This window comes from Semicossyphus pulcher, unplaced genomic scaffold (genome assembly GCF_022749685.1).
Source record: "Semicossyphus pulcher isolate SPU_LCO1_2020_fin unplaced genomic scaffold, fSemPul1.0.p SCAF_26, whole genome shotgun sequence".
In the NCBI taxonomy this organism is placed as follows: domain Eukaryota; kingdom Metazoa; phylum Chordata; class Actinopteri; order Labriformes; family Labridae; genus Semicossyphus; species Semicossyphus pulcher.
The window spans coordinates 2,355,129-2,374,787 of record NW_027211700.1 but is presented as its reverse complement, the minus strand read 5'-3'; the positions used below and the strand labels follow the sequence as shown (position 1 = coordinate 2,374,787).

At 43.4% G+C, this 19,659-nt stretch overlaps 1 protein-coding gene across 3 annotated transcripts in view; it reads right to left on the bottom strand.

Moving 5' to 3' along the window:
• The window catches only part of tpst1 (tyrosylprotein sulfotransferase 1), a 48,357-nt gene extending 30,559 nt beyond the window's left edge, over positions 1–17,798 (bottom strand). For all 3 annotated transcript variants that reach the window (XM_069676723.1, XM_069676724.1, XM_069676725.1), the window contains exons 1-2: positions 17,618–17,798; positions 300–1,333 (exon numbers count right to left, since the gene is read on the bottom strand). In XM_069676723.1, coding sequence (XP_069532824.1) covers positions 300–1,156 — 857 coding nt within the window. In that variant the 5' untranslated portion in view covers positions 1,157–1,333; positions 17,618–17,798. The remainder of the gene's footprint in view (positions 1–299; positions 1,334–17,617) is intronic.
• Between the last annotated feature and the right edge of the window lie 1,861 nt (positions 17,799–19,659).

Genomic DNA, 19,659 nt, shown 5'->3' with positions numbered 1-19,659 from the left:
CTGGAACTAACTACAAGGACACGTCTCTCCCAGAGCTGCAAACCAGAGGGATCAAAGACACTCTCACAGTAGCCAGAATAATAGTTCACTCTGTCCCTACAATTACTACAACCACAGTGAAAACAGATTCCAACTAATTAAACACATCGGCCTATCTTTCTTCTACAACGTAAAGATTCAAACTATCATCAAAACACAGGAAATGATGAAGGACGATTCATGAAACCTTTCAAAGTAAAGGACAACATGTCAGGGCTCTGGGAACAGGAAATGCTATCTGAGCTGTCAGCAGGACTTACTTGGAGAGAGAAACTCCTCCAGCCTTCCCGATGAGCTCCTCATGGTGGAGGACGGCGTCATTCCAGGGAACGTCCAGGAATTTCAGCAGTGTCCTCATCCATTTCTCAGGATGGAGGACCAACTGTTCGTAGTGCACCGGCAGGCATTTGTCCGCCGCGTCCAGGCACTGAGTGTACATGGTCTCTATGGCCCGGTTCCACTTAGTCAGGCAGTCCCGGTAGCTGCCCAGGTCGAAGCCGGCGATGGTCACCTTCCGCGAGATCATGGAGTGAACTGAAGCTCGCCCGTCGCGGATCATGAGCACAAACTTGGCACGGGGAAAGATCTTGGCCAGGTAGGAAAGCGACTTCAGTGCAAAAGGGTCCTTGTTGCAGAGGAAGTTGGCGGGCTCTCCGTGTTTGACGATGATTTCTAGCAGGAAGGCCTGCATGGCGGCGTCCAGCACCTCGTCTGTTACTCCCGCCTCATCCAGACGCATCTTCTCCCGGCCCGAGCGGCTCCACATCTGCTTCATGGCGAGAATACGTGGGATGACGCGGGTTTCCTCTCCGCAGCGCACCTCAGGGTGGGCGTCCAGCATGGCTCGCATTAATGTGGTCCCGCTGCGAGGAACTCCACCGATGAAGATGAGCGGCATGTCTTTGTTGTAAACAAATGGCGTGCTGAGATTCTGGCCCGTCCGTAAAGTGGTCCGCATGCTTCCTCCGAGCGCCGACAGAGGCAGGAACCCGCCCGGCTGGCTGCGCTCCTCGATGCGATGGTGGCACTCCATGGCGTGGCGGCCCAGGTAGAAGACGGTGACCGAGCTGATGACCAGGCAGGCCACCAGCAGGTTCTGTTTCAGCTTGCCGATCATGTTGCAGCCCACAGCGGCAGAGGAGAATATCACCACAGGGCCAGTGCAGGGGAGGGATGGGAAAGAGGAACTGGAGGGTAATTAAGGTTCCCACCCTTTATGGTTGTCTGCTGGGAACCGGGCATGGGTCGAGCTCCCTTGTGCACAGCAGGCGTCGAGTCCCCAGCTCCATGAGGCCTAAAACAAAATCAAAAAGGGACAGTCATGAAGTGTTTCACAAAGTAACTGTCAGCACAGTTGCAAAGAAACCAAAAAGAGAAGTTGAGGTGTGAAAATGGATCCTTATCATCATCTTTAAAACCACTATTTTGAAATTCCCCCGGCAAGTCTGCGTCACCTTCTCCTTGCGAGCACACCTCTGACCCCAGCTAATATACAACAGTGAGTAGATGGATTTAGACTTTAACGTCTGCAAGAGTTCAGTACTTCTATTATTTGTGTTGCTTTAAGTGCGATGATGTAATTGTGTGAAATGGTCCAAGGATATCGTGTCGTATAGATCGCAGACCCCTGAACTTTACTGTATAGAAATCGTATCACGGCTGCAACAAAAGATCATTTCCTCACACGTTTATTTACTTGGACAAAGAATCTTCATTTAGTGACAAAGAAAAGCAGCAAATCCTGACATTAAAAAGAGGTTAGAAACCAGCGAAAAGTTCTAGAAAAATCATCAGAAAGATTAAAATATTCACTGTTGCAGCTCTAGATCATATTGTGATATCCACTGACTTTGCTTTTGGTCCCAAAGAATCAATATAATATCAGAAGATGATGAAACTTGTGATTCACCAGCGTAATCAAAAGTACAACCTCCTGTCCCAGATTTTAAAATAACTCCTGTAAGAGAAGCCAGACACACAAACACACCCCACTGTCATTACTGCACGAGCATCAAACACAGCAGCAGAGCAGACGTTTGTCAGGACGACTGATCACCACCTTCTCGGTATTTGACAGGTCTTTAGATCTCAGGCCAACGTCAGTCTGCAGAATCACAAAGCTGACACAGAGCCACTTCAGACAGGACCATGACAATGGAGGTGCAACAACAACAGTCTCTGCAGAACAATCCTTCACATCCAGCAAAGAGCAGCTCTTTATTTTACATCTACTATGGCTGTGAGTCTGCGATAGCAGCTGTAAACACCCTACAGCCTTTAATTTTGACCAATGCATACACAAACTCATTCTGCAGAATCTGCAGATGTGGCTTTGCACACACATCAAATGTACACACACTTCACAGGCATACATTTAACACACCGCAGCGGTCTGGCTGACAGCTTTTCTGCTGCTGCTGTTGGGAAGTACAAGCTGCAAACTCGGTTCAGCTTATTTGTTATGGGTTTTTTTTTTCTTCTTCAGCCTCCTGAATAAACGGCCGAGCTGGAGGAGGAGGAGGAGGTGTAGGAGGAGAGGGAGTCACAGAAGGTCATGCAACAGCAAGGCACATCTTGAGCAGCTTGAGTGGTTGGTATTAAGTCAGTTACAACCGTGTCACCTTTGCACTTTGACCAATGAGCTGCAGAAGCACTGATAGAAACTATCTTAGAACACAAGACTCTGAAGCTGACCCCTCCCCTTACTCCAGAGATACTTTGCTCTGTAAGTCACTAATACGTTTTCTTTGGTTGTTTTTGCCAACATCCACACGACTCCACTGCTTTTGAGCCCCTACAACTAGACTTCTGTAACTAGTTAAGACCTCAATCTCCGGGCCCCTTTTACACCGCCAGCTCAAGGCGGGGTTATTACGCCTCTGTTACGTTTCGTCTTCTATGTCAAACGCAAGGAGGCGAAATGGTGGGGCGCAGTCGTCTGCCTCTTAGCGCTGGGTGCATGTATGTGAAGCATGTTAGTTTACACCACGGGTGCCCAATCCTGCTCCTGGAGAGCTCATTATCAATCCCCTGAGAAGCTTTTGATTGATAAGGAGCAGATCACTTAGAGTACGGAGAAACCTAAAACATACAGGAAGGTAGCCCTCAGGGAGCAGGATTCGGCACCTCTGGTTTACACCTTGCGCACATTTTTCTTCCACAATGCTGCAACGCTGTGTAAAAACTGGACCACTGGAGCGGCTTCACGTCGGCGTGACTTGGTCCAATGCAAAATCTCAAAGGCAGACAACCACGTTTTGGATGAACCAGTCACAACAGGTCCTGATTCTGGTCTGCTTCTATCATGTCACCCGTTTTCATAAGAAACAAAAAAAAACATCTGGACCAGCAGCGGTTAACTGACCTTGTGTCCTTGTTTGTCTCTGCTAGCCGCTCATGTGCAGTAATATTCTGCAATTTATGATGCTACAGCTACTTTAGCATGTCCAGTGAATGTGAGAGGCCATATGATAAGTGTTTAAGGTGCGTTAGCATGGATGGAATTAATTAATGTTTTAAAATGAAGTTAGTGTTGATGCAGCCGGAGAGCCAACAGACCAGCTCGCAGCTCTGCAAAGATGCACTTAAGCCCAGATGTGCTTAGCGCTAAATGCTAATATGGGCACTGTAACATGCTCCCAGTTAAAATGCTAACATGTTTAGCTTAGTTTGGCGTGTTAGCATGCTAACATTAGCTAATTAGCGCCTACATATTAAAGCTGAGACTGATGGGGATGTCATTGTGTAAACACACAGTGCTTGTTTTATAATCCGCACTGTGAGTCATCTCGTTGCTTGACAGGCTGCCTGCTGCCACTAATCAGGATCGGTCCAATGCACAAATCTTTCCCTGAAACTAATGCCATATAAATTAAAGTTTAAGCCAACCAATCATCACAAGAAAACCAAGCAACCTTATTTAATGATGGTAACAGGCTCTGGCAGGGACTCTGACATCACCATCATAGCCGCTGCCGTTCATCATGAACTCAGCGCAGCCTGCTTCATGGAAACAGAGGCTCTGTTTGGATGCATCGGACTTGGCAGAGCACAACATATTGACGTCGTCACTGTCATCTGCCTGGAATTTCAATTATCAAATTTATTCCTTTCTCAGCAAACACACCCGCTGACTGGCATTCAGGGTCCGGGGAGAATTCAAACATCTGAAGCCACATGGAGATCTTAAAGGCTTCACATACAGCTATGTTTAGAAACGCTGGCAACGTCGACTGCTGACAACGGCAGAAATCAACAACCTCCATCTGTGCCCCAAACACACACACACACAACTCAGAGGAGGATAAACAGAAGCGGAGAGGATGATGCTGACTAATCACAATATATCTGAAGGTTTTATATGATGCTGGTAATATTTCAAAGATATCCATCACCTGCTTTATTATGATGAGCTGATAGAAGTATGTTCGTTGTTTACGTCACCAAACTCTTCATTGATATTCAAAGTATTGATCCCCTGAGGTCTGTAATGTATAAATAGAGGACATCTTTTACTGTATTATTAATATATTTGGAACGCTGCACGTTACAGATGTACTTTTATTTATTTGCTTTGAAGCAGCTGATCCGTTCAAACGGGGCTCCGGTGTGAGCGTCTCTCTTTAACGAGCGTCCTAATCCGGACTCAAACTGCACAGTCTGTAAGGAGACTCTAAACAGCGACTCCATAATAATAAACCAACACTCGATGTCTTCTTGTGAATATTTATCCATGTTTCTGCGTTGGGAACTGTTAGCCGTCCACTTAGCCACTTCCTGTTGCCTCGTGTTGAGTCGACTGACCAATCAGAGGCTGTGTTACTGATGTGTGTCAGCCCTGATCTCAGAGAGAGTTTGCACAGGGAGACAGTAATCCCCCCCCCCCCGTCTCTTATCGATGCTTTAATGCTGCTGCAGCTGAAATAACAAGTAGAACAGCATCAGTGTAATAAATAACTTGTAGATTCTCCAGCATTGAATGTGCTTTAGTTTCCTTCTGCTTTAAAACATTTTTAAGAAATCGACAGGAAGTGATGTCAGAGGACAAACATGCTCAGCCAATAGATGGCTTTATAGGAGCGTTTGTCCCAGTCGCTTACAGAGGATGTGTCATGTGACAGAAATAAAAGCCCAACATTCAATGCAACTTTTTAAAAACCTGCAAAACATGTGGCAGTGTGTTTTTGCTCGTGCTGGAGTTTGGTGCTTTACTCACTACAGTCTAAGTAAGGGGATTGTAGTAATAATTTTCCCCCCTAAACATTCATGTGGATCTCATCGATCTCAAATCGCTCAGCCGTAATCTTTAAATTAAGCTGCTTGCACATTTTTAAAGCTGAGACTGGCTGATTATGGACCTGATGAGATTTTGTTAATACAGTAAGATTTAAAGTTTTCTTATTAAATAAATTGCTATTAAACCTCAAAACTTTTTTGAGTTTTTGAAACCAGGCAAAAACAGAAAGTGATAAAAATGGTTAGCCAGGTGAGGACAGTCCAGCACCGCCTCTCCACCATCTGTTTCCCCTTTGACACCACCGTCTTCTCACCGGGTCACTCGTTCCTGATGAGCCAAGCGGCCGTTGAAGCTTTTACGCAAACTTCCTCGGCTGTTACACAAGTGAGGAGCATTTCACAACTAAACATTACAGCTAATTCCCTGCATTAGCCCCCCTGTGAGAGGAGCTCATGCAGGACTAAGCTGCAGATAAATGCTCTGAGTGTTTCCTCCGCAGTGTGACGGAGGAATGTAGGAAATGTGTGAAGACTGCACAAACGTTCTTACGCTGACGATGTTTGTTTCTTTCTCTTCCTGTCGTCAGGCTTTGTCTTCTCTCTCAGCCCACCCACACAACCTCACATCTCCGTGTCTTCTCTGGTGATTCAGCGCTGAAGGGAGGGGGGAGTTACAAAGCATGCAAAGCTGCCAACACCTTTAGTGTATTAGAGGGAGCGCCAGAGGGCCCTGCTGCAACTGGGCTTAAAGGTAGAGTCCGCTTCATTTTCACTCTTACATTAAGATGTTATCGGTCTGGGAGGTCAAGTGAACGTCAGGTGTGTCTCTTTAAGATCTTATCAAAACAGCAGCTACACTGATAAACTATTAAAATAACCTTTAACATGAATAAGAAGGGATAGAGTTTGCAGGTTGCAGGAAATGAAAGGAAGGAAAGATGAGAGTAAAAGATGGTGAGAAAGAGGAGATGAAAGGTGAGAAAGACGACAACAATGAGCCACTGGAGTCATCAGAGCCAGTTAAGGTAAAATCCCCTACAGAGCGCTCTTCTTGAACAACAAAGAACCTGTTTTATGTGCAATGAAAAGCAGTTTGGACGTGTACGACAGGAAAAAGGAAGATTATGTATTGCTGTCGCAATACATAAGAAAGGCAGTTAAAGTCCATGCAAACATCTGATGCATTCATGGACCATGCATTCACACAATCTTAGCACCAGATAGGGCTGTCAAGATAAGCGCATGACCGCAATATCTCGGTTTTGCGACGCCGACCGCAGGATGGACCAAGTGACTGTCATAACCTATTTGTCTTGATATCATAGACCCGGTGATGTTGCTAGGTGCGCGTCCTGCGTCTCTTTGATGCATTAAAATCCACCAATGCAAAAAGCATTGCATCTTTCCATACAGAACGAAACATTATGAACAACAAACTGCTGTCAGAGCACAGTGAGGAGCGCTGCGCAGTCTCGCGACATGCTAGTTTAACAACAAGTAGCCTGTCACTACGGATTTCGTGTCAACAATCAAGGATACGAACTTAGTAATGATGATAAACTCGCGTAACCGATAGGGGGCATTAGTGTTTCACCCCGGTAAGAAAAACTCCGTACCCTAGTACCAGATAGAAGTCAGCGACACAAAAACAATTGGTGTCAATTTTGTGGCAAATGCGACATCAGCTAGCTTGATGGTTGGGGAGGAGAAGAGCGAGGAAAATGAGTCTTATGAAGACCTTTGGGTGAAAAACTTTTTTTTGTGGGGTTCAACAGAAACGAGTTGTGACAAACACTGGTGTTGTGTAAAACGTGCGGAACAGCAGAAAGACAGATTAACTCGATGATATGATCTTTTTAATATTTATTTATCTCCACTGACAGACTCAGATTGTTATTCTAAGAGTCGGACAACATCACAGAAAGGATCCCTACAGAGAAAGAGCTTTTTTTAAAGAGTGAGAACCTTATTTTTAAACCAGAAACACAAGTTACATGGCTCTCTTGAAACCCACCAGACTCCATTGAAAAAATCATGAATTTTACCTTGCAGAACAGAGCAGCTGCTGGTTTACTGTTGCATCGACCGGTTAGTTTGTTTGTGTCACTTTTCTATCAGGGTTTGTAATATGTTTGTTATTTTGCTTAATGTTATTGATAAAACTGTCAAAATCCAAGACATAAAAAAAGATGTATTCAGAGTCTCTCCTGAAGCGCTCCGACTCCTCGACTGATAACAAACTGCGGTTGAGATTCAGAGCCGTGTCGTGTTACGCCTTGCAGCGGCGCTGAAATGTGTTTGTGTTAAATTAATTGAGGCTCCTCTCTCCTGTTACTGATATTGTATCCTCCTGGCAGGAGATTTTTCCCATTGATCTGTTAGTGGAAGCAGAGGAGGCCGAGGCTGCTCTCCACGGAGCGACGGTGAAACCAAACCACACCGACACTTAATAACGAGGGCGACTCTGAGCGTCCTGAAGCTCTGCTGACAGACGGCAGCGAGACTGAGGATGGCACGAAAACACGACCTCATACACGTAAACTCAGATTTTTATTATCTCTGCTGTGTAATTAATTGCTAGGTAATAACGTCCAATCATTTAGATTTTGCTACTTTGCATCCGAATTGATCAAACCAAACTCCATTCAAAAAAGTGGCATTTAAAAGTTTGTTCACTTGTCGTCTAATGGACAGACATGGCAAAGCATGACATTTAACCTTTAACAATTCTGCATCATGATGTAGTTATTTCGGCATCCTTCCATCCAGTTTATTGTAATTAAATCACAGCAAAATGTGTACATTTCAAACCCTTGTAGTAAGCCAGATTTCTGCCGTGTGACTTGCTAGATACAGTGAAACATCAGAGACAGATGGACAGACGCTCCACAGCTGAAACAGAACGCCAGTAGTCGGTGTCCATCAGAGAAATCCTGGTACTGATCCGAGCTAACAGCTCATCACACTGGGCACTGGTCGGCCTCAAGGAGCTGGAAGCAGCAGGAGAGTTCATCCAGACACAGTTCATGGAGGAGGAGGGGAGATTAACCCAGCTGTGTGTATCTCCAGCAGATGCTATGCAGATATGATGGCATTGGTTTTCTGACACATCTGGCAGGTGGAATATTCTAATCATTTAAAACAGATGCCAATACGCACAAATTATCCAGCAGCTTAAGTCGTGCGAGGAAGACAAAATATAAAAATCTGCTTCACTTTTTATCTAAAGCTTAAAATACAAAGATTTCAGTTCACTGAGATAAAGACAAAAAAGGATGTAAATCTTTACTCTGAAGACGCTGCAGCCAAAGAATAAAAGGAAATATAAAAATAGTTGCAATAATTATTCTGATAAATCAACTTCAGCTCTATACTGAGATCCAAATGAATTTCTCTGCAACAAACAATCGTTCCTTTTGATCTTATTTCACTGAGAGTCTGATGTGCATATGAAAAGCTCTCATTAACGGTCCTCTGATATTCAAAACAAGCGCTCTGACCAAACAGCCATCTGCAGCAAAGGCTGAATTCATTTCCATTTCCCTCTTTTTGATGAGTCAGATTTGGCAGCAGCAGGGACAGTGGAGCTGCTGGTAAACTGGCAGGACAAAAACCAGTCCACAGTGACTGATGAGCTGAAACATCAGTCCAAACACCCTTTAAAATAACAACTTTATAGACATCACCAAACCTCTGTGCATCCTCCAACAGACACTGTGCAGCTGAGACATTCATGACTCTGTTTGCATGCAGACTGCTCCGATGCAGGACGCTCTTCTTGTGTCAGAAAGGCCTGATAAAAATAATTAATGAACTGTAAGACGGTCCTCAAGCCAGGTGGGCCTGACAGCTCAGGTGTAGCTGTAATAATATAATATAGTTCTATATATTAATCCCTACATCTATGTAACAGCAGATAATGATGAAAAAACTAAGACCACAGAGACGTGATCAAGCTGATTTTTCTGATCAATAGTTAAAACCCCAAAGTTTGATGCAAGGAGGAGGAGGGGCAGGTGGAAGAAGAGGAAGAGCAGGAGGAGGAAAGAAATGAAGACAAAGGAGTAGAAGGAGGAGTAGAAGAAGACGATGAAGGAGGGGGGAGAAGAAGAGGAAGTAGACGAAGGAGAAGAAGAAGAAAAAAAAGAAGACAAAGTAGTAGAAGAAGAAAGAGAGGAAGAAGCAGGAGGACTGGAAGGAGGAGTAGAAGAAGAAGAAGTAGAAGAAGAAGTAGTGAAAATATAAATAGAAGAAGTAGAAATACTAGAAGAAGGCAAAGAGGAAGTAGTAGTAGTGCAAAGAAAAGAAGAAGGAGAAGGAGATCCTTAATATCAATGTTTCAGAGACACTGGAGTCATCACAGAGTCCATGCTTGTGCAGGCCTGCTCTGGCCCCAGCTGCTCTCCAGCTGTCATCCTCTCACTGACAAATCATTCAGGCTTTATTAAGTTTCCCATCACATCTGGGATCTTTCACATTCCTGCAGGATCAATCAGCAGCACCGTGGCCCATTAGCCTGTCCACGACCTCCGCCCCTCAGGTTCGGACATAAATCACATGATATGAACAAATCCGATCAACCTTCAGCTGAATGACGGGGAGGAGAGAGGTCTCTTCTGCGTGTGCAAACTCATCCAACGGTGCGACTTTCAGCTCCTCTTCCTCTGCATGCAGGCGCTAATGAACTCAGAATGAAGGTTAACATGGTCGTCCTCCTCCTTCCATTGTCGGCACAAACCTTGAGTCAACCTTGGGATCTCGGAGGGATTTCATTTGCTTATGTACCTGTCACACTGTTTATGACCTGCAGGGGCCGGGTGTGCGTGTGCAGAATGGATGGTGTCCAATTAAAGCTGACACAAACTGACATTTGTTGAAACAGGAAGACAAACCTCGCCCTGTGGCGGCACACGTCTCCTTTAATGTTTGTTTAATCACTCGGCCCGCAGCGACGGAAAATATCCGTCCATTTGAGGCATTAAAGTCACAGACTCAATGTTTTAATGTTTTCAATGTAATGTTATGACTGAGCCCTGTTTTCCACATTAAAGATAACACACACACGCCCATGAGTAACACAGGAAGTGGCTGCTCTGCAGTGATTTGTTAACAGTATTAGATTACATTGTTAACAAGCTTAAAGGACATGAAACAAAGTGGCAAAACGAGGAAGGCCCTGATCATTATTATTATTATCATTCCACAGGCTGCAAATGATACAAATAATGTTCATGTATGTGGGTAAACATGCCCTGTTGACTGTGACGTCACATTACAGGAAGCTCCATTTGCAGAGAAGGTTATAAGAAATAAAAGAAAGTCTGTCAAACTTGCAAAGGTCACATTTACCAAACGAAATGTTTGATGTTCTGACATTTGGACAGCACACTTACAAAGACAAATACTTCTAAGAACTGTAGTTACTGTGCGATACGGGGCCCGGGCTTCAAAAGCCTCCTCTTCCTGGTGTCCAAATGTTATGTGCTAGCCGTGCCACGGGTCTCTACTACAGGCACTAACCAAGCTAAGTAGCTACCAGCAACAAGTAAACAGTAGCCCCTTTGACACAGCCTGTAAAGACGGGAACGCTGTTACAGTGTTACAATTTCATCCAGCAGATGCTTTTGTCCAAAGCGACGTACATCTGAGAGTTAATACAACACAAGCTACGATCAAGACAGGTGGGAAGGAAGTCAGGAAGAGCCAACAAACTGCTTCAAGTGTCAAAGGGACTCTGCGGACCGAATGGAGTTTGGTAACTCTTTCCACCACCGGGGGACTATTGCCTTTCATTGGCAGAGCGTAGAGGGCGGGACGGAGTGTAGACCTGGATGAGGGCGTTCAGGTAGGCAGGAGACGTTTTTGTTGCTGTTTTGTAAGCGAGAAACAGGGTTTGAATTTGATGCGAGCGGCGACTGGGAGCCAGCAGAGGGATATGAGCAGTGGAGTGACATGTGCTGTTTTGGGTTGATTGAAGACCAGTCGCGCTGCTGCCGTCTGGATCATCTGCAGAGGTTTGAATGTGCATGCAGGAAGGCCTGCCAGGAGGGAGCTGCAGTAATCAATGCGTGATATCACGAGAGCCTGAACCAGCAGGTGTGTTGCATGCTCTGACAGGTAGAGTCTGACCTTCCTGATGTTGTGCAGGGCAAATCGACATGACCGAGCAATCGAGGCCACGTGAACCTTAAAGGTTAGCTGGTCGTCAATCAATGACACTAGGTTGATGAGTTTAGATGGTCCAAGCTGGATATTGATCTGAGTAAACTAACACTGGGCCCTGATGTTATGGCGCTCTGGTTCTGTGCTAAAGTATAAAGTTGGATTAACGCCAGTTATGTTTTGGCATGTGGCGAGATCTCTGTGTAAAAAGGGCACGAAACTTTGTCCATCACAGAGAGTTTAGGCAGAGCAGCCAGATAACATGAGAGGGGAAACCTGAAAATATAGCATCTTTAAAATGTGATCAACTGGGGGAGGGGTTACAGTAATCAGTTAGACCCTGCACTCAGGATCACTACGATGAAGTTCCTAAACTTTGACCTCGACTCAGCACCGACATCATGTCAGGACAGAGGGCCTGTGCTAACCTGGAGGATTACGTATGACCTGCAGCTTCGACTACAGCCACTTATCAATACTTTGTTTTATTGACGGATTTATTGCATCACTTAAAGAAAAAACATATTAAGCTAGCAGTCGACTAATCAACATAGTCAGAAAACTGCTTAGAAACATATTAAATATCATAAAGATGTCAAAGAGACACTGCAGCGGGGATTAAACTTCAGCTCGGGTCAAATTAAAGTGCGCTGAAAAGTCAGGACCACACAGACGAAGTGCTTCCCCCAACGTGCACAGATGTTTTAGTCTTTTACAGTCAGGAAGGAGCACAAACCTGACGACCAGAGTAAACACACAGGACAACACACTGAACCTCCGCTCAGAAACAACACGAGTCCTGGCAGCAGCAGACGACCACATAAATCCAGAGATCTGAAACACTTGGACGCTCTTGGCGCAGGATTATTTGCCGTGGCGTTTGAGCTGATGAATTGGAGGTAACTGAACTTCAGGTAGAGCTGTAAATTCACAGGTATGTCTGCCCTCAGGCGACACAGAAGTGATGTCATAGGTCTCAGATGTCAGCAGTAAATCAAACATGTTTGAAAAGCGAGAAGCAGCTACTCGATCTGAAGACGGAGCCTGCGCATCAAACATCTGCCTGGTCGATTGAACTTCTGGTTCATACAGAACTTAAAATGTTAACTGGACATTTGTTGAGGTATAAAGCAGAAGAGACGTGAATATATGTGTGACGATCGAGAAGCATGATCCAGCTTTCTGTCCAGCTACTGAATCCAGCTATTATCTTCATGTGGTTATTCACGTTTCACACCAGCTACGCATTAAAGGATATGTGTTGTGTTTGACCCTGGAGCAGCACTAAGCATCAAAACAGCAGATCATTAACAAGAAAGGTGATTATTTTATACAACTTTTCAATAAGACAGCCATGAATTGGAAGTTATATATATAATCAGCAGGTAGATATGTCTTAACCTATAAATATAACAAACTAGTGCATGCCCTAACAATCAACAACGTGAATCGACTCAAATATGGTCAGTTGAATCTCTGCACGTTGTTTTTTCTTTGCCGTGTCAGTGAAACATTACACAAGACAATGCAGGAGCGACAGCTTCGCAGGCTGTAAACTTCACAAACTGAGTCTCATGTTAACCCTTCAATGCAAATTTTCCAGAGGTTTTTATAGCCGAATTCTCTACAGAGATTTCCTCATCTGAAAAACAAACAAACCTGGTAAATAAAACCAGTAAAAACAGTAAATAAAGCAGATTCAAGTTAAAAATCTGTGATTCTCAAACACTCTTTGGTGGGTCTTTGGGACATGTGACCGAAGCTGATGCTAACTTTAGCTAACTTTAGCTTTGTCCTATGATAACTTAAGATTTAGATGGTTGATGACTGAACTCTTTAATCTGGTGAAAAGATCAAGTTAAAAATTGCACAAAATGAGGAAACATAGTAGAGTTTCACACACACATACACACACACGCCAACACACTCTACACTGCTTTGTCCTTTAATTTGTTGTCACCCATCTGTAAATCAGTACAGTCAGTGCAGACAGCATATCAGACAGTGCATCCTAAGATCTAGGTAGACCGACAATTTCTGCACACCTTCAGCTTCCTCTATCAAGAAATGTGTGAACTGTAGCTTGAAAAACTCACAGCATCAGACTGAAGTACACAGGAATTTCACACAGGAAGTAGTCACACTTTAAACCACAGCAGTCCTGCCTGCATGAGTCTGAATATTCTCCTGCCTCAGTGCATTTAGAAAAATCAATTTCCATAACCTCTGTTGAAGAAACACGACACTCAGGTTAATCAGCTTCACCTCCACGGAGCTGCAGATGTTCCCTCAGCAGCACAGAGCAGAGGTCATAAACAGTGACTGACACATCAGTAACCAGGGAAGTGACGGGCAGAGAAACACGGGGGAGGAAAGCTGCAGTGACTACACCGTGTGTAAGAGTGTTATTGAAGGGGGGAGGAGGGGGAGGGGATTATACTGAGTTGGTTTCCTTTAGGAAACTAGTTTTTTACAGATTGTGAAGCAGTGAGACTCAATCTGTGCTGCCAGATCTGTCAGTGTGGGAGTGCAGCTCTGGAGAATGGGTGGGTGCAGATTTTTGACCAGATTGGCACTACAGTACTGAACCAAAAACTATAAGATGCTACAGTATAATCACCCTGACGACATAAATCAAGGAAGTGTTCAACTTTCTATGGACAAAAACTTTTGGGAGCTGCTGCAGCAGCTTGCTTTAGCCCGCAGCCAAGAAACAAGCTGTAACGGCTGCAACATAATCCTGCATCGATCAAAGTCCGTCCACCAACAGTTCTTGTTTTTCAATTAGTTTGTTTGTGAAACTGTGTCACTTCAATGATTTAAATTGTCAGTTAAAATTCAACACAATATTTGTGTTACACGAAATAACACAAAAAAGACTAACTAATCAAGGCAGCGGTAGATGAGCAACTCCTGGTAAAATTACTGTTTATTTCAATGGAGTCTGGTGGTTTTGAAAAGAGCAATGTAGCAGCTGTTTCTGGTGTTAAAAAGCGTTTTCCTCTTTCACAAAAAGGTCTAACTCTTTTCTGTAATGTTGTCAGACACTCAGAATAACAATCTGAGCCTGTCAGAGGCAAATACAAGAACTTTTAGTGGATGCACTGGCAATGCACAGTCGCCCCCAAGGATTAAGTTGCAGCCATTACAGCCTGTTTCTTGGGAACTGGGTGAAGCAATCTACTGGAGCAGTTCCAAAACGTTTTGTACCCATTAGTAATTTAGGGTTATAAAATACTGGAAATATCACTTAAACTGACATAAAAGCAAACACAAAGAAGGCAAGAAAAAACAGTTGTGTTTTGTCAGCTGTAAACTGCAGACAGCTACATTCTGTCCTCACGCCAGATCTGCAAACAAACTTTGACCCATCAATCAGGAGTTTCACAGCGAGGGCAAACTGAGGACATCTACTGACGTCTCCGGCCCTCAGCAGTACTATTCTGGGAGGTTTGATGAATTCAGGCCCACGTCAGGAAGTCCTTGAGCAGCAGGCTTTTATTTTGGAGAAACTTCATAAATGCGGGCCCTTCTCTGCAGTTTTCAGGGCTCAGTGGTCACACAGCTGCTCGGCTGAATGTAATAATTGTGATGCAGCAGTGGGTGTCCTTTTCAGACGAGGAAATGAGAGTATAAGTGAGCTGGAGTCCAACTGATCCCGCTCTGCAGCTGTGGAGGCCGACCCACTGAGAAATACTCTGGATTCAACTGGACTGGACTCTGTTTTCCCCTCGGACCACCTGCACACAGCAGATGTGCTCCTGGCTGCACAGACACTGGTAGTCTATGCCCCTCGCTGGACACCGTCTTTTCAGCTTTCTACGGCTGCTACGAAATCTTCTTACAAACATTCATCATTGTAAGCCTGCAGGCTACAGTTTGTAGTTTCTAAATCCACTGAACAACTTCTCTGACAGACAAGTATTTCCTCTATTTTATTGCCAGTCTGGCATCTTCAGTGATCCATGGAGGGAAATATGAAGCTATCAATACTCATTTCACTCAGCAGTGGAAACATCGCAGTAGTACACAGCAACTAAAAGTGCCAGGAGTAGTCTACATATGGATTAGTCGATCAATAATTGTCAATTATTTTGACAATAAACGTATGTATTAAGTCATTTTTAATGCAAGAATTGCAGAAAATGATGTTTTCATAACGGCCGACTGATGTATTGGATGGATGATGTTTTCAGACTGATGTGGGCCTATTACAGATATTCGGTTGGTTTAGGAAACCTTTTTTCAACAGTACATTGCAGAAAACAATGCTTGTGGTGATTTGGAAATGGCATCTTCATGGTTGAATATACTCTTAACGCTGTCTACTACAATATTGTAATAGGGGTGCAACGATTAGTCGACAATGTCGGTCCAAAGTCGATGACAAAATCAGTCGCCGATAAATGTAATTGTGGATAATTAGTTGGTTACGTCATCGCGTGTTTGCTGTGCGCTGAGATAACATCATTTTCCGGAGCAGAGTTGCTGAGGGGTGAGCCATCTCACATCTTTACTATCTCTACTGATCTCTACTGAGAGTTGCTCATGCAAAACAGTGACCAGGAAGCGTCAGGTGAAAAACACACGGCAAAACGGCAGCGGCTAATGCAACACCATCGCATCCTAAAACTTCTTAAGTCTGCAAAGTTTATTAAAAGACATATTTCTGAATGTAGAACTCATATTTATTTTCTTAATTGTTAGTTAGCACATGCTTAAAAGAACCCCCAACTACATTTAAAAGCTGATAACTGAATAAGAGCCATTAAAGTCTTTGCGCAATTCATTATCTGCTTAGTCGATTAATTGCTTCAATAATCAATGACTAGGATGACTAGTAACAGTCTTAAATATACCATATTCTTCAGGCTGTAGCCGTACCAACTACAACTTAGTCAATTATCTATATAGTAGGCAATTATTTTTGGTATAGCAACAAATTGTTTAACTGTGAAATCTGAAATCAACTTTTCATCCGAAAAAGGCAGAAAATTCTGTTTTGAGCCAATCAAACGTGGAGTTTCCTGAACTCAATATTTTAGGGTTTCTGACCAATAAAACAAGATGTTTACATACACTGACTGAGGAACTGGGACATCTTGCTTATTTTCTTAGACCATATGATATCAACCTATGCAGAAAGTAGTTACAAAAAAACAGTGGCAGACCACATTGTTTTCAGCCTTTAAAATATGTAGCCTTTTGGCTTGTATTTGCTGTGTTTTTATATCAAATTAAAGTGTATATCTTTGGGTTTAAGACTGACCAAACAAGACATAACCTTGGACTTTAAGAAACCAGGGTTGTTATTTTCGTCAGTATTTTCCAAGCAAAGATTTAGAAGGATTTTTCTCTGTATATGTATATTGTCATCTTAATATATGGTGCAGGCCACTTTGAATAAGCTTGACCAAAGTGATTAAATGAACCCCTGCTGCACTCGCAGACCAAAATACGTAACCCCAACACATTCCATTATCTATTAATGTTATACGTAACCTCAGACCAGACCTCTATTTAAAATACTGCAATTGAAGATGTCTTCTTTGTAAGCACAGTTCACACAAAGTCACTATAAGGGAACGCAAACGTTATGGTCTTCTGGTTAATTCGGCATACGTTTCTAAAACACAGGGGCTACAAATGTAGATAAAACCTGAACTTTACATTACGCTCACAGTGCTCTTTACCGCACCCAGCAGTCTGTTTTGGATAAAAGGGGCAGTAGACATTGGGGAGGAATAGCACAGAGAGAGGACATGTTCTGAAGTTGAATTTAATTGAAATGCCAGCCGAATATCAGAGAAAGAGTTCCATTTTAAGATTCGTCTGTATTAATATTCAAGGTGACAACCTGACAACGTTTGTCAAAAATCAAGCCAGACTATAGATACAGTTCGGCGCGGCACGTAACGGCGCTATCTGTCAACATACACCTCCGGCTAATTTTATTTATCTGTAATGCATTCATATCGATTTTTATGAGATTTTCCAGTATTGACAGTACACTGGAAATTATGTAACCCACATCTCAGAGGACTGGTAGCAATTTTAAGGCTAAGACAACGATGTATTGCGGTTATTCAAAACCCCCCTTTCTAAAATGTGCGTTTAATTGTCGCAGCTCCTGAGCTAAAGGAAAGGAGAGAAGAGGGACATTACGGCGTCAAAAACCTACCTTATGCTGCGGATACGGCGCAGGAGACTCCGGATTGTCGGCTTAAAATATCTCCCCGGAATCCAGCGTAAATATCCGGACAGTCCTGCCGGCCTCTGGAGTCACTTTCCGGGCATTTTCTGTCCACATACACCGTGTCGGTCGCACGGTGAACAGGCTTATTGCCCTGCTCGACTGGAGGTGATTCCAACCAGACTGCTACAACTAACTGCACTGCTCCACTGGTGTTAAAAGACGAGCTGTGATTGGTGGATTATTCAGCGAGCGGTTGTGTGTCAGAGCTGCTGATTGGTTGTTACTGCAAAGGGCGGAACTACAGGAGATTTAAAAGCACAGTACATTTATGGTGACTTATTTTAGGATGAGCAAGAAGGCAAAGATCAATTAAACTTAATAAATCATTTCGAATATATTGATTTTGAAATATTTTCAACCAGTAATCGTTTAAATGATACATTGAGCTGCTACAAATGCCTTGGCCTACATTGTAATTCACACTAGGGAGTTAGAGGCGACTGTGGCCATGCTTGCTCCCTGGTGTGATTTTATATGGCCTCCAAATTATTAGTAATAAGTCATTTAGATTATTTTGTAAATAGATTTTTGTCTATTGTCTTGTAGTTATTTGATAAAAATGTCTGACATTTTTTGCAATGATTAAAATAAGGACAACAAACAATTTTAAAGGCGTTTTTCTTTCTTTTGAAGAGTCCAGGCTTTTCCTTTTCACTAAGCATTCATTTTGACAAAGTTTTTTCCTAAGCTTCACAGAGATGAAAGTAACTCTGGGTTCAATCACAAGAAAGCCCCCAAAACATTATTGTTACTGTCACAAACTGGCTCAAAGTCAGTGAGAAAGAAGGAAATCACACATGAAATACTGTTTAAAAGGCAGGTAAGGGTAAGGTAGATAGATCAGTCATAATAGCAGTGTATGGATGAGTGTAGTGTTGAACACAAACAAAACACAGAAACAACCAAAGCAGCTACAGGGGGCCTGGGGAAGAGAGGTTAGAGTGAAAGCCATTTAAATAGGCTGGGTACCAAATAACTCAGGTGCAGGCAGTTTCCTTAAGTTCAGGTCAAACTACAAACTGTGTGTCTGCTGCAGTTCATTTTTCTGTTCTATGAGTGATTTCTTACCTCATCACCCTGACCCTTGCCCCTCCTCCCAGAGGAGATGGGCATTGTTGGACACTCATTTCCTCCCTTTTTCTTATGACTCCCATCCGTTCTCACACTCCAGCAGACCCCTGGGTAAAAGTCTGCAGGGAGGGCATTGTGGCAGCAGCAATTCATGTGCCCTCATCTATACTCTTTCAATGGATGAAGAGTAATACCACCTTAAATTAGGGGAATTTCAGATACAGGAGAAGAAAACCCACATTGCAGAGGACTGAAGTCAGCGCTCGTTTCCACTCTGTGCATTGTTCCTGCTGTAAATGAGTCCCGGGGGAAATACAAGTGTTCGCAAAACTATATCATCACATCAAACCACATGTTGTTGTAATCAACACTTTATGACACTGGGCAGCTTATTCAGGTGTCAGTGATCATTAACTGTCCAGATATTCAGTCAGGATGGATCAATACATGTTTAAATATTTAACTAAATATCAGATATCAAGTCACCGGATCTGATGGAGGTTCCTGCCTGATCACATCGGCAACGATCACACAGATTTGGGGAGACCTCTCCTTTCATTCCTGTCTGATTTAACGTTTCTCCGCTGATAAAGATAATAATGTTTTTTTATTTATTAAATAAAAGTGGTTGTAAATACAATGATTTGAGTTAAAACATGAAGCTATAACATCCCATAATGATCAAAAGCTGCAGTGAAAATAATTAATTTGAGGAAAACACTAAATATGCTGAATTTCTGCGAGTGTATACATTAGAGCCAGCGTACAGAAATCCCTCCACTTTGCTGAAACGCTTCTGTTTGCTCTCAGTTTATCTCCTGCGTCTGCTCGTATCACTTATCAGCTCCTTTGAACTCAGCTGGAGATGCTGAGTGCTGCTGACCGCTCACTGTGAC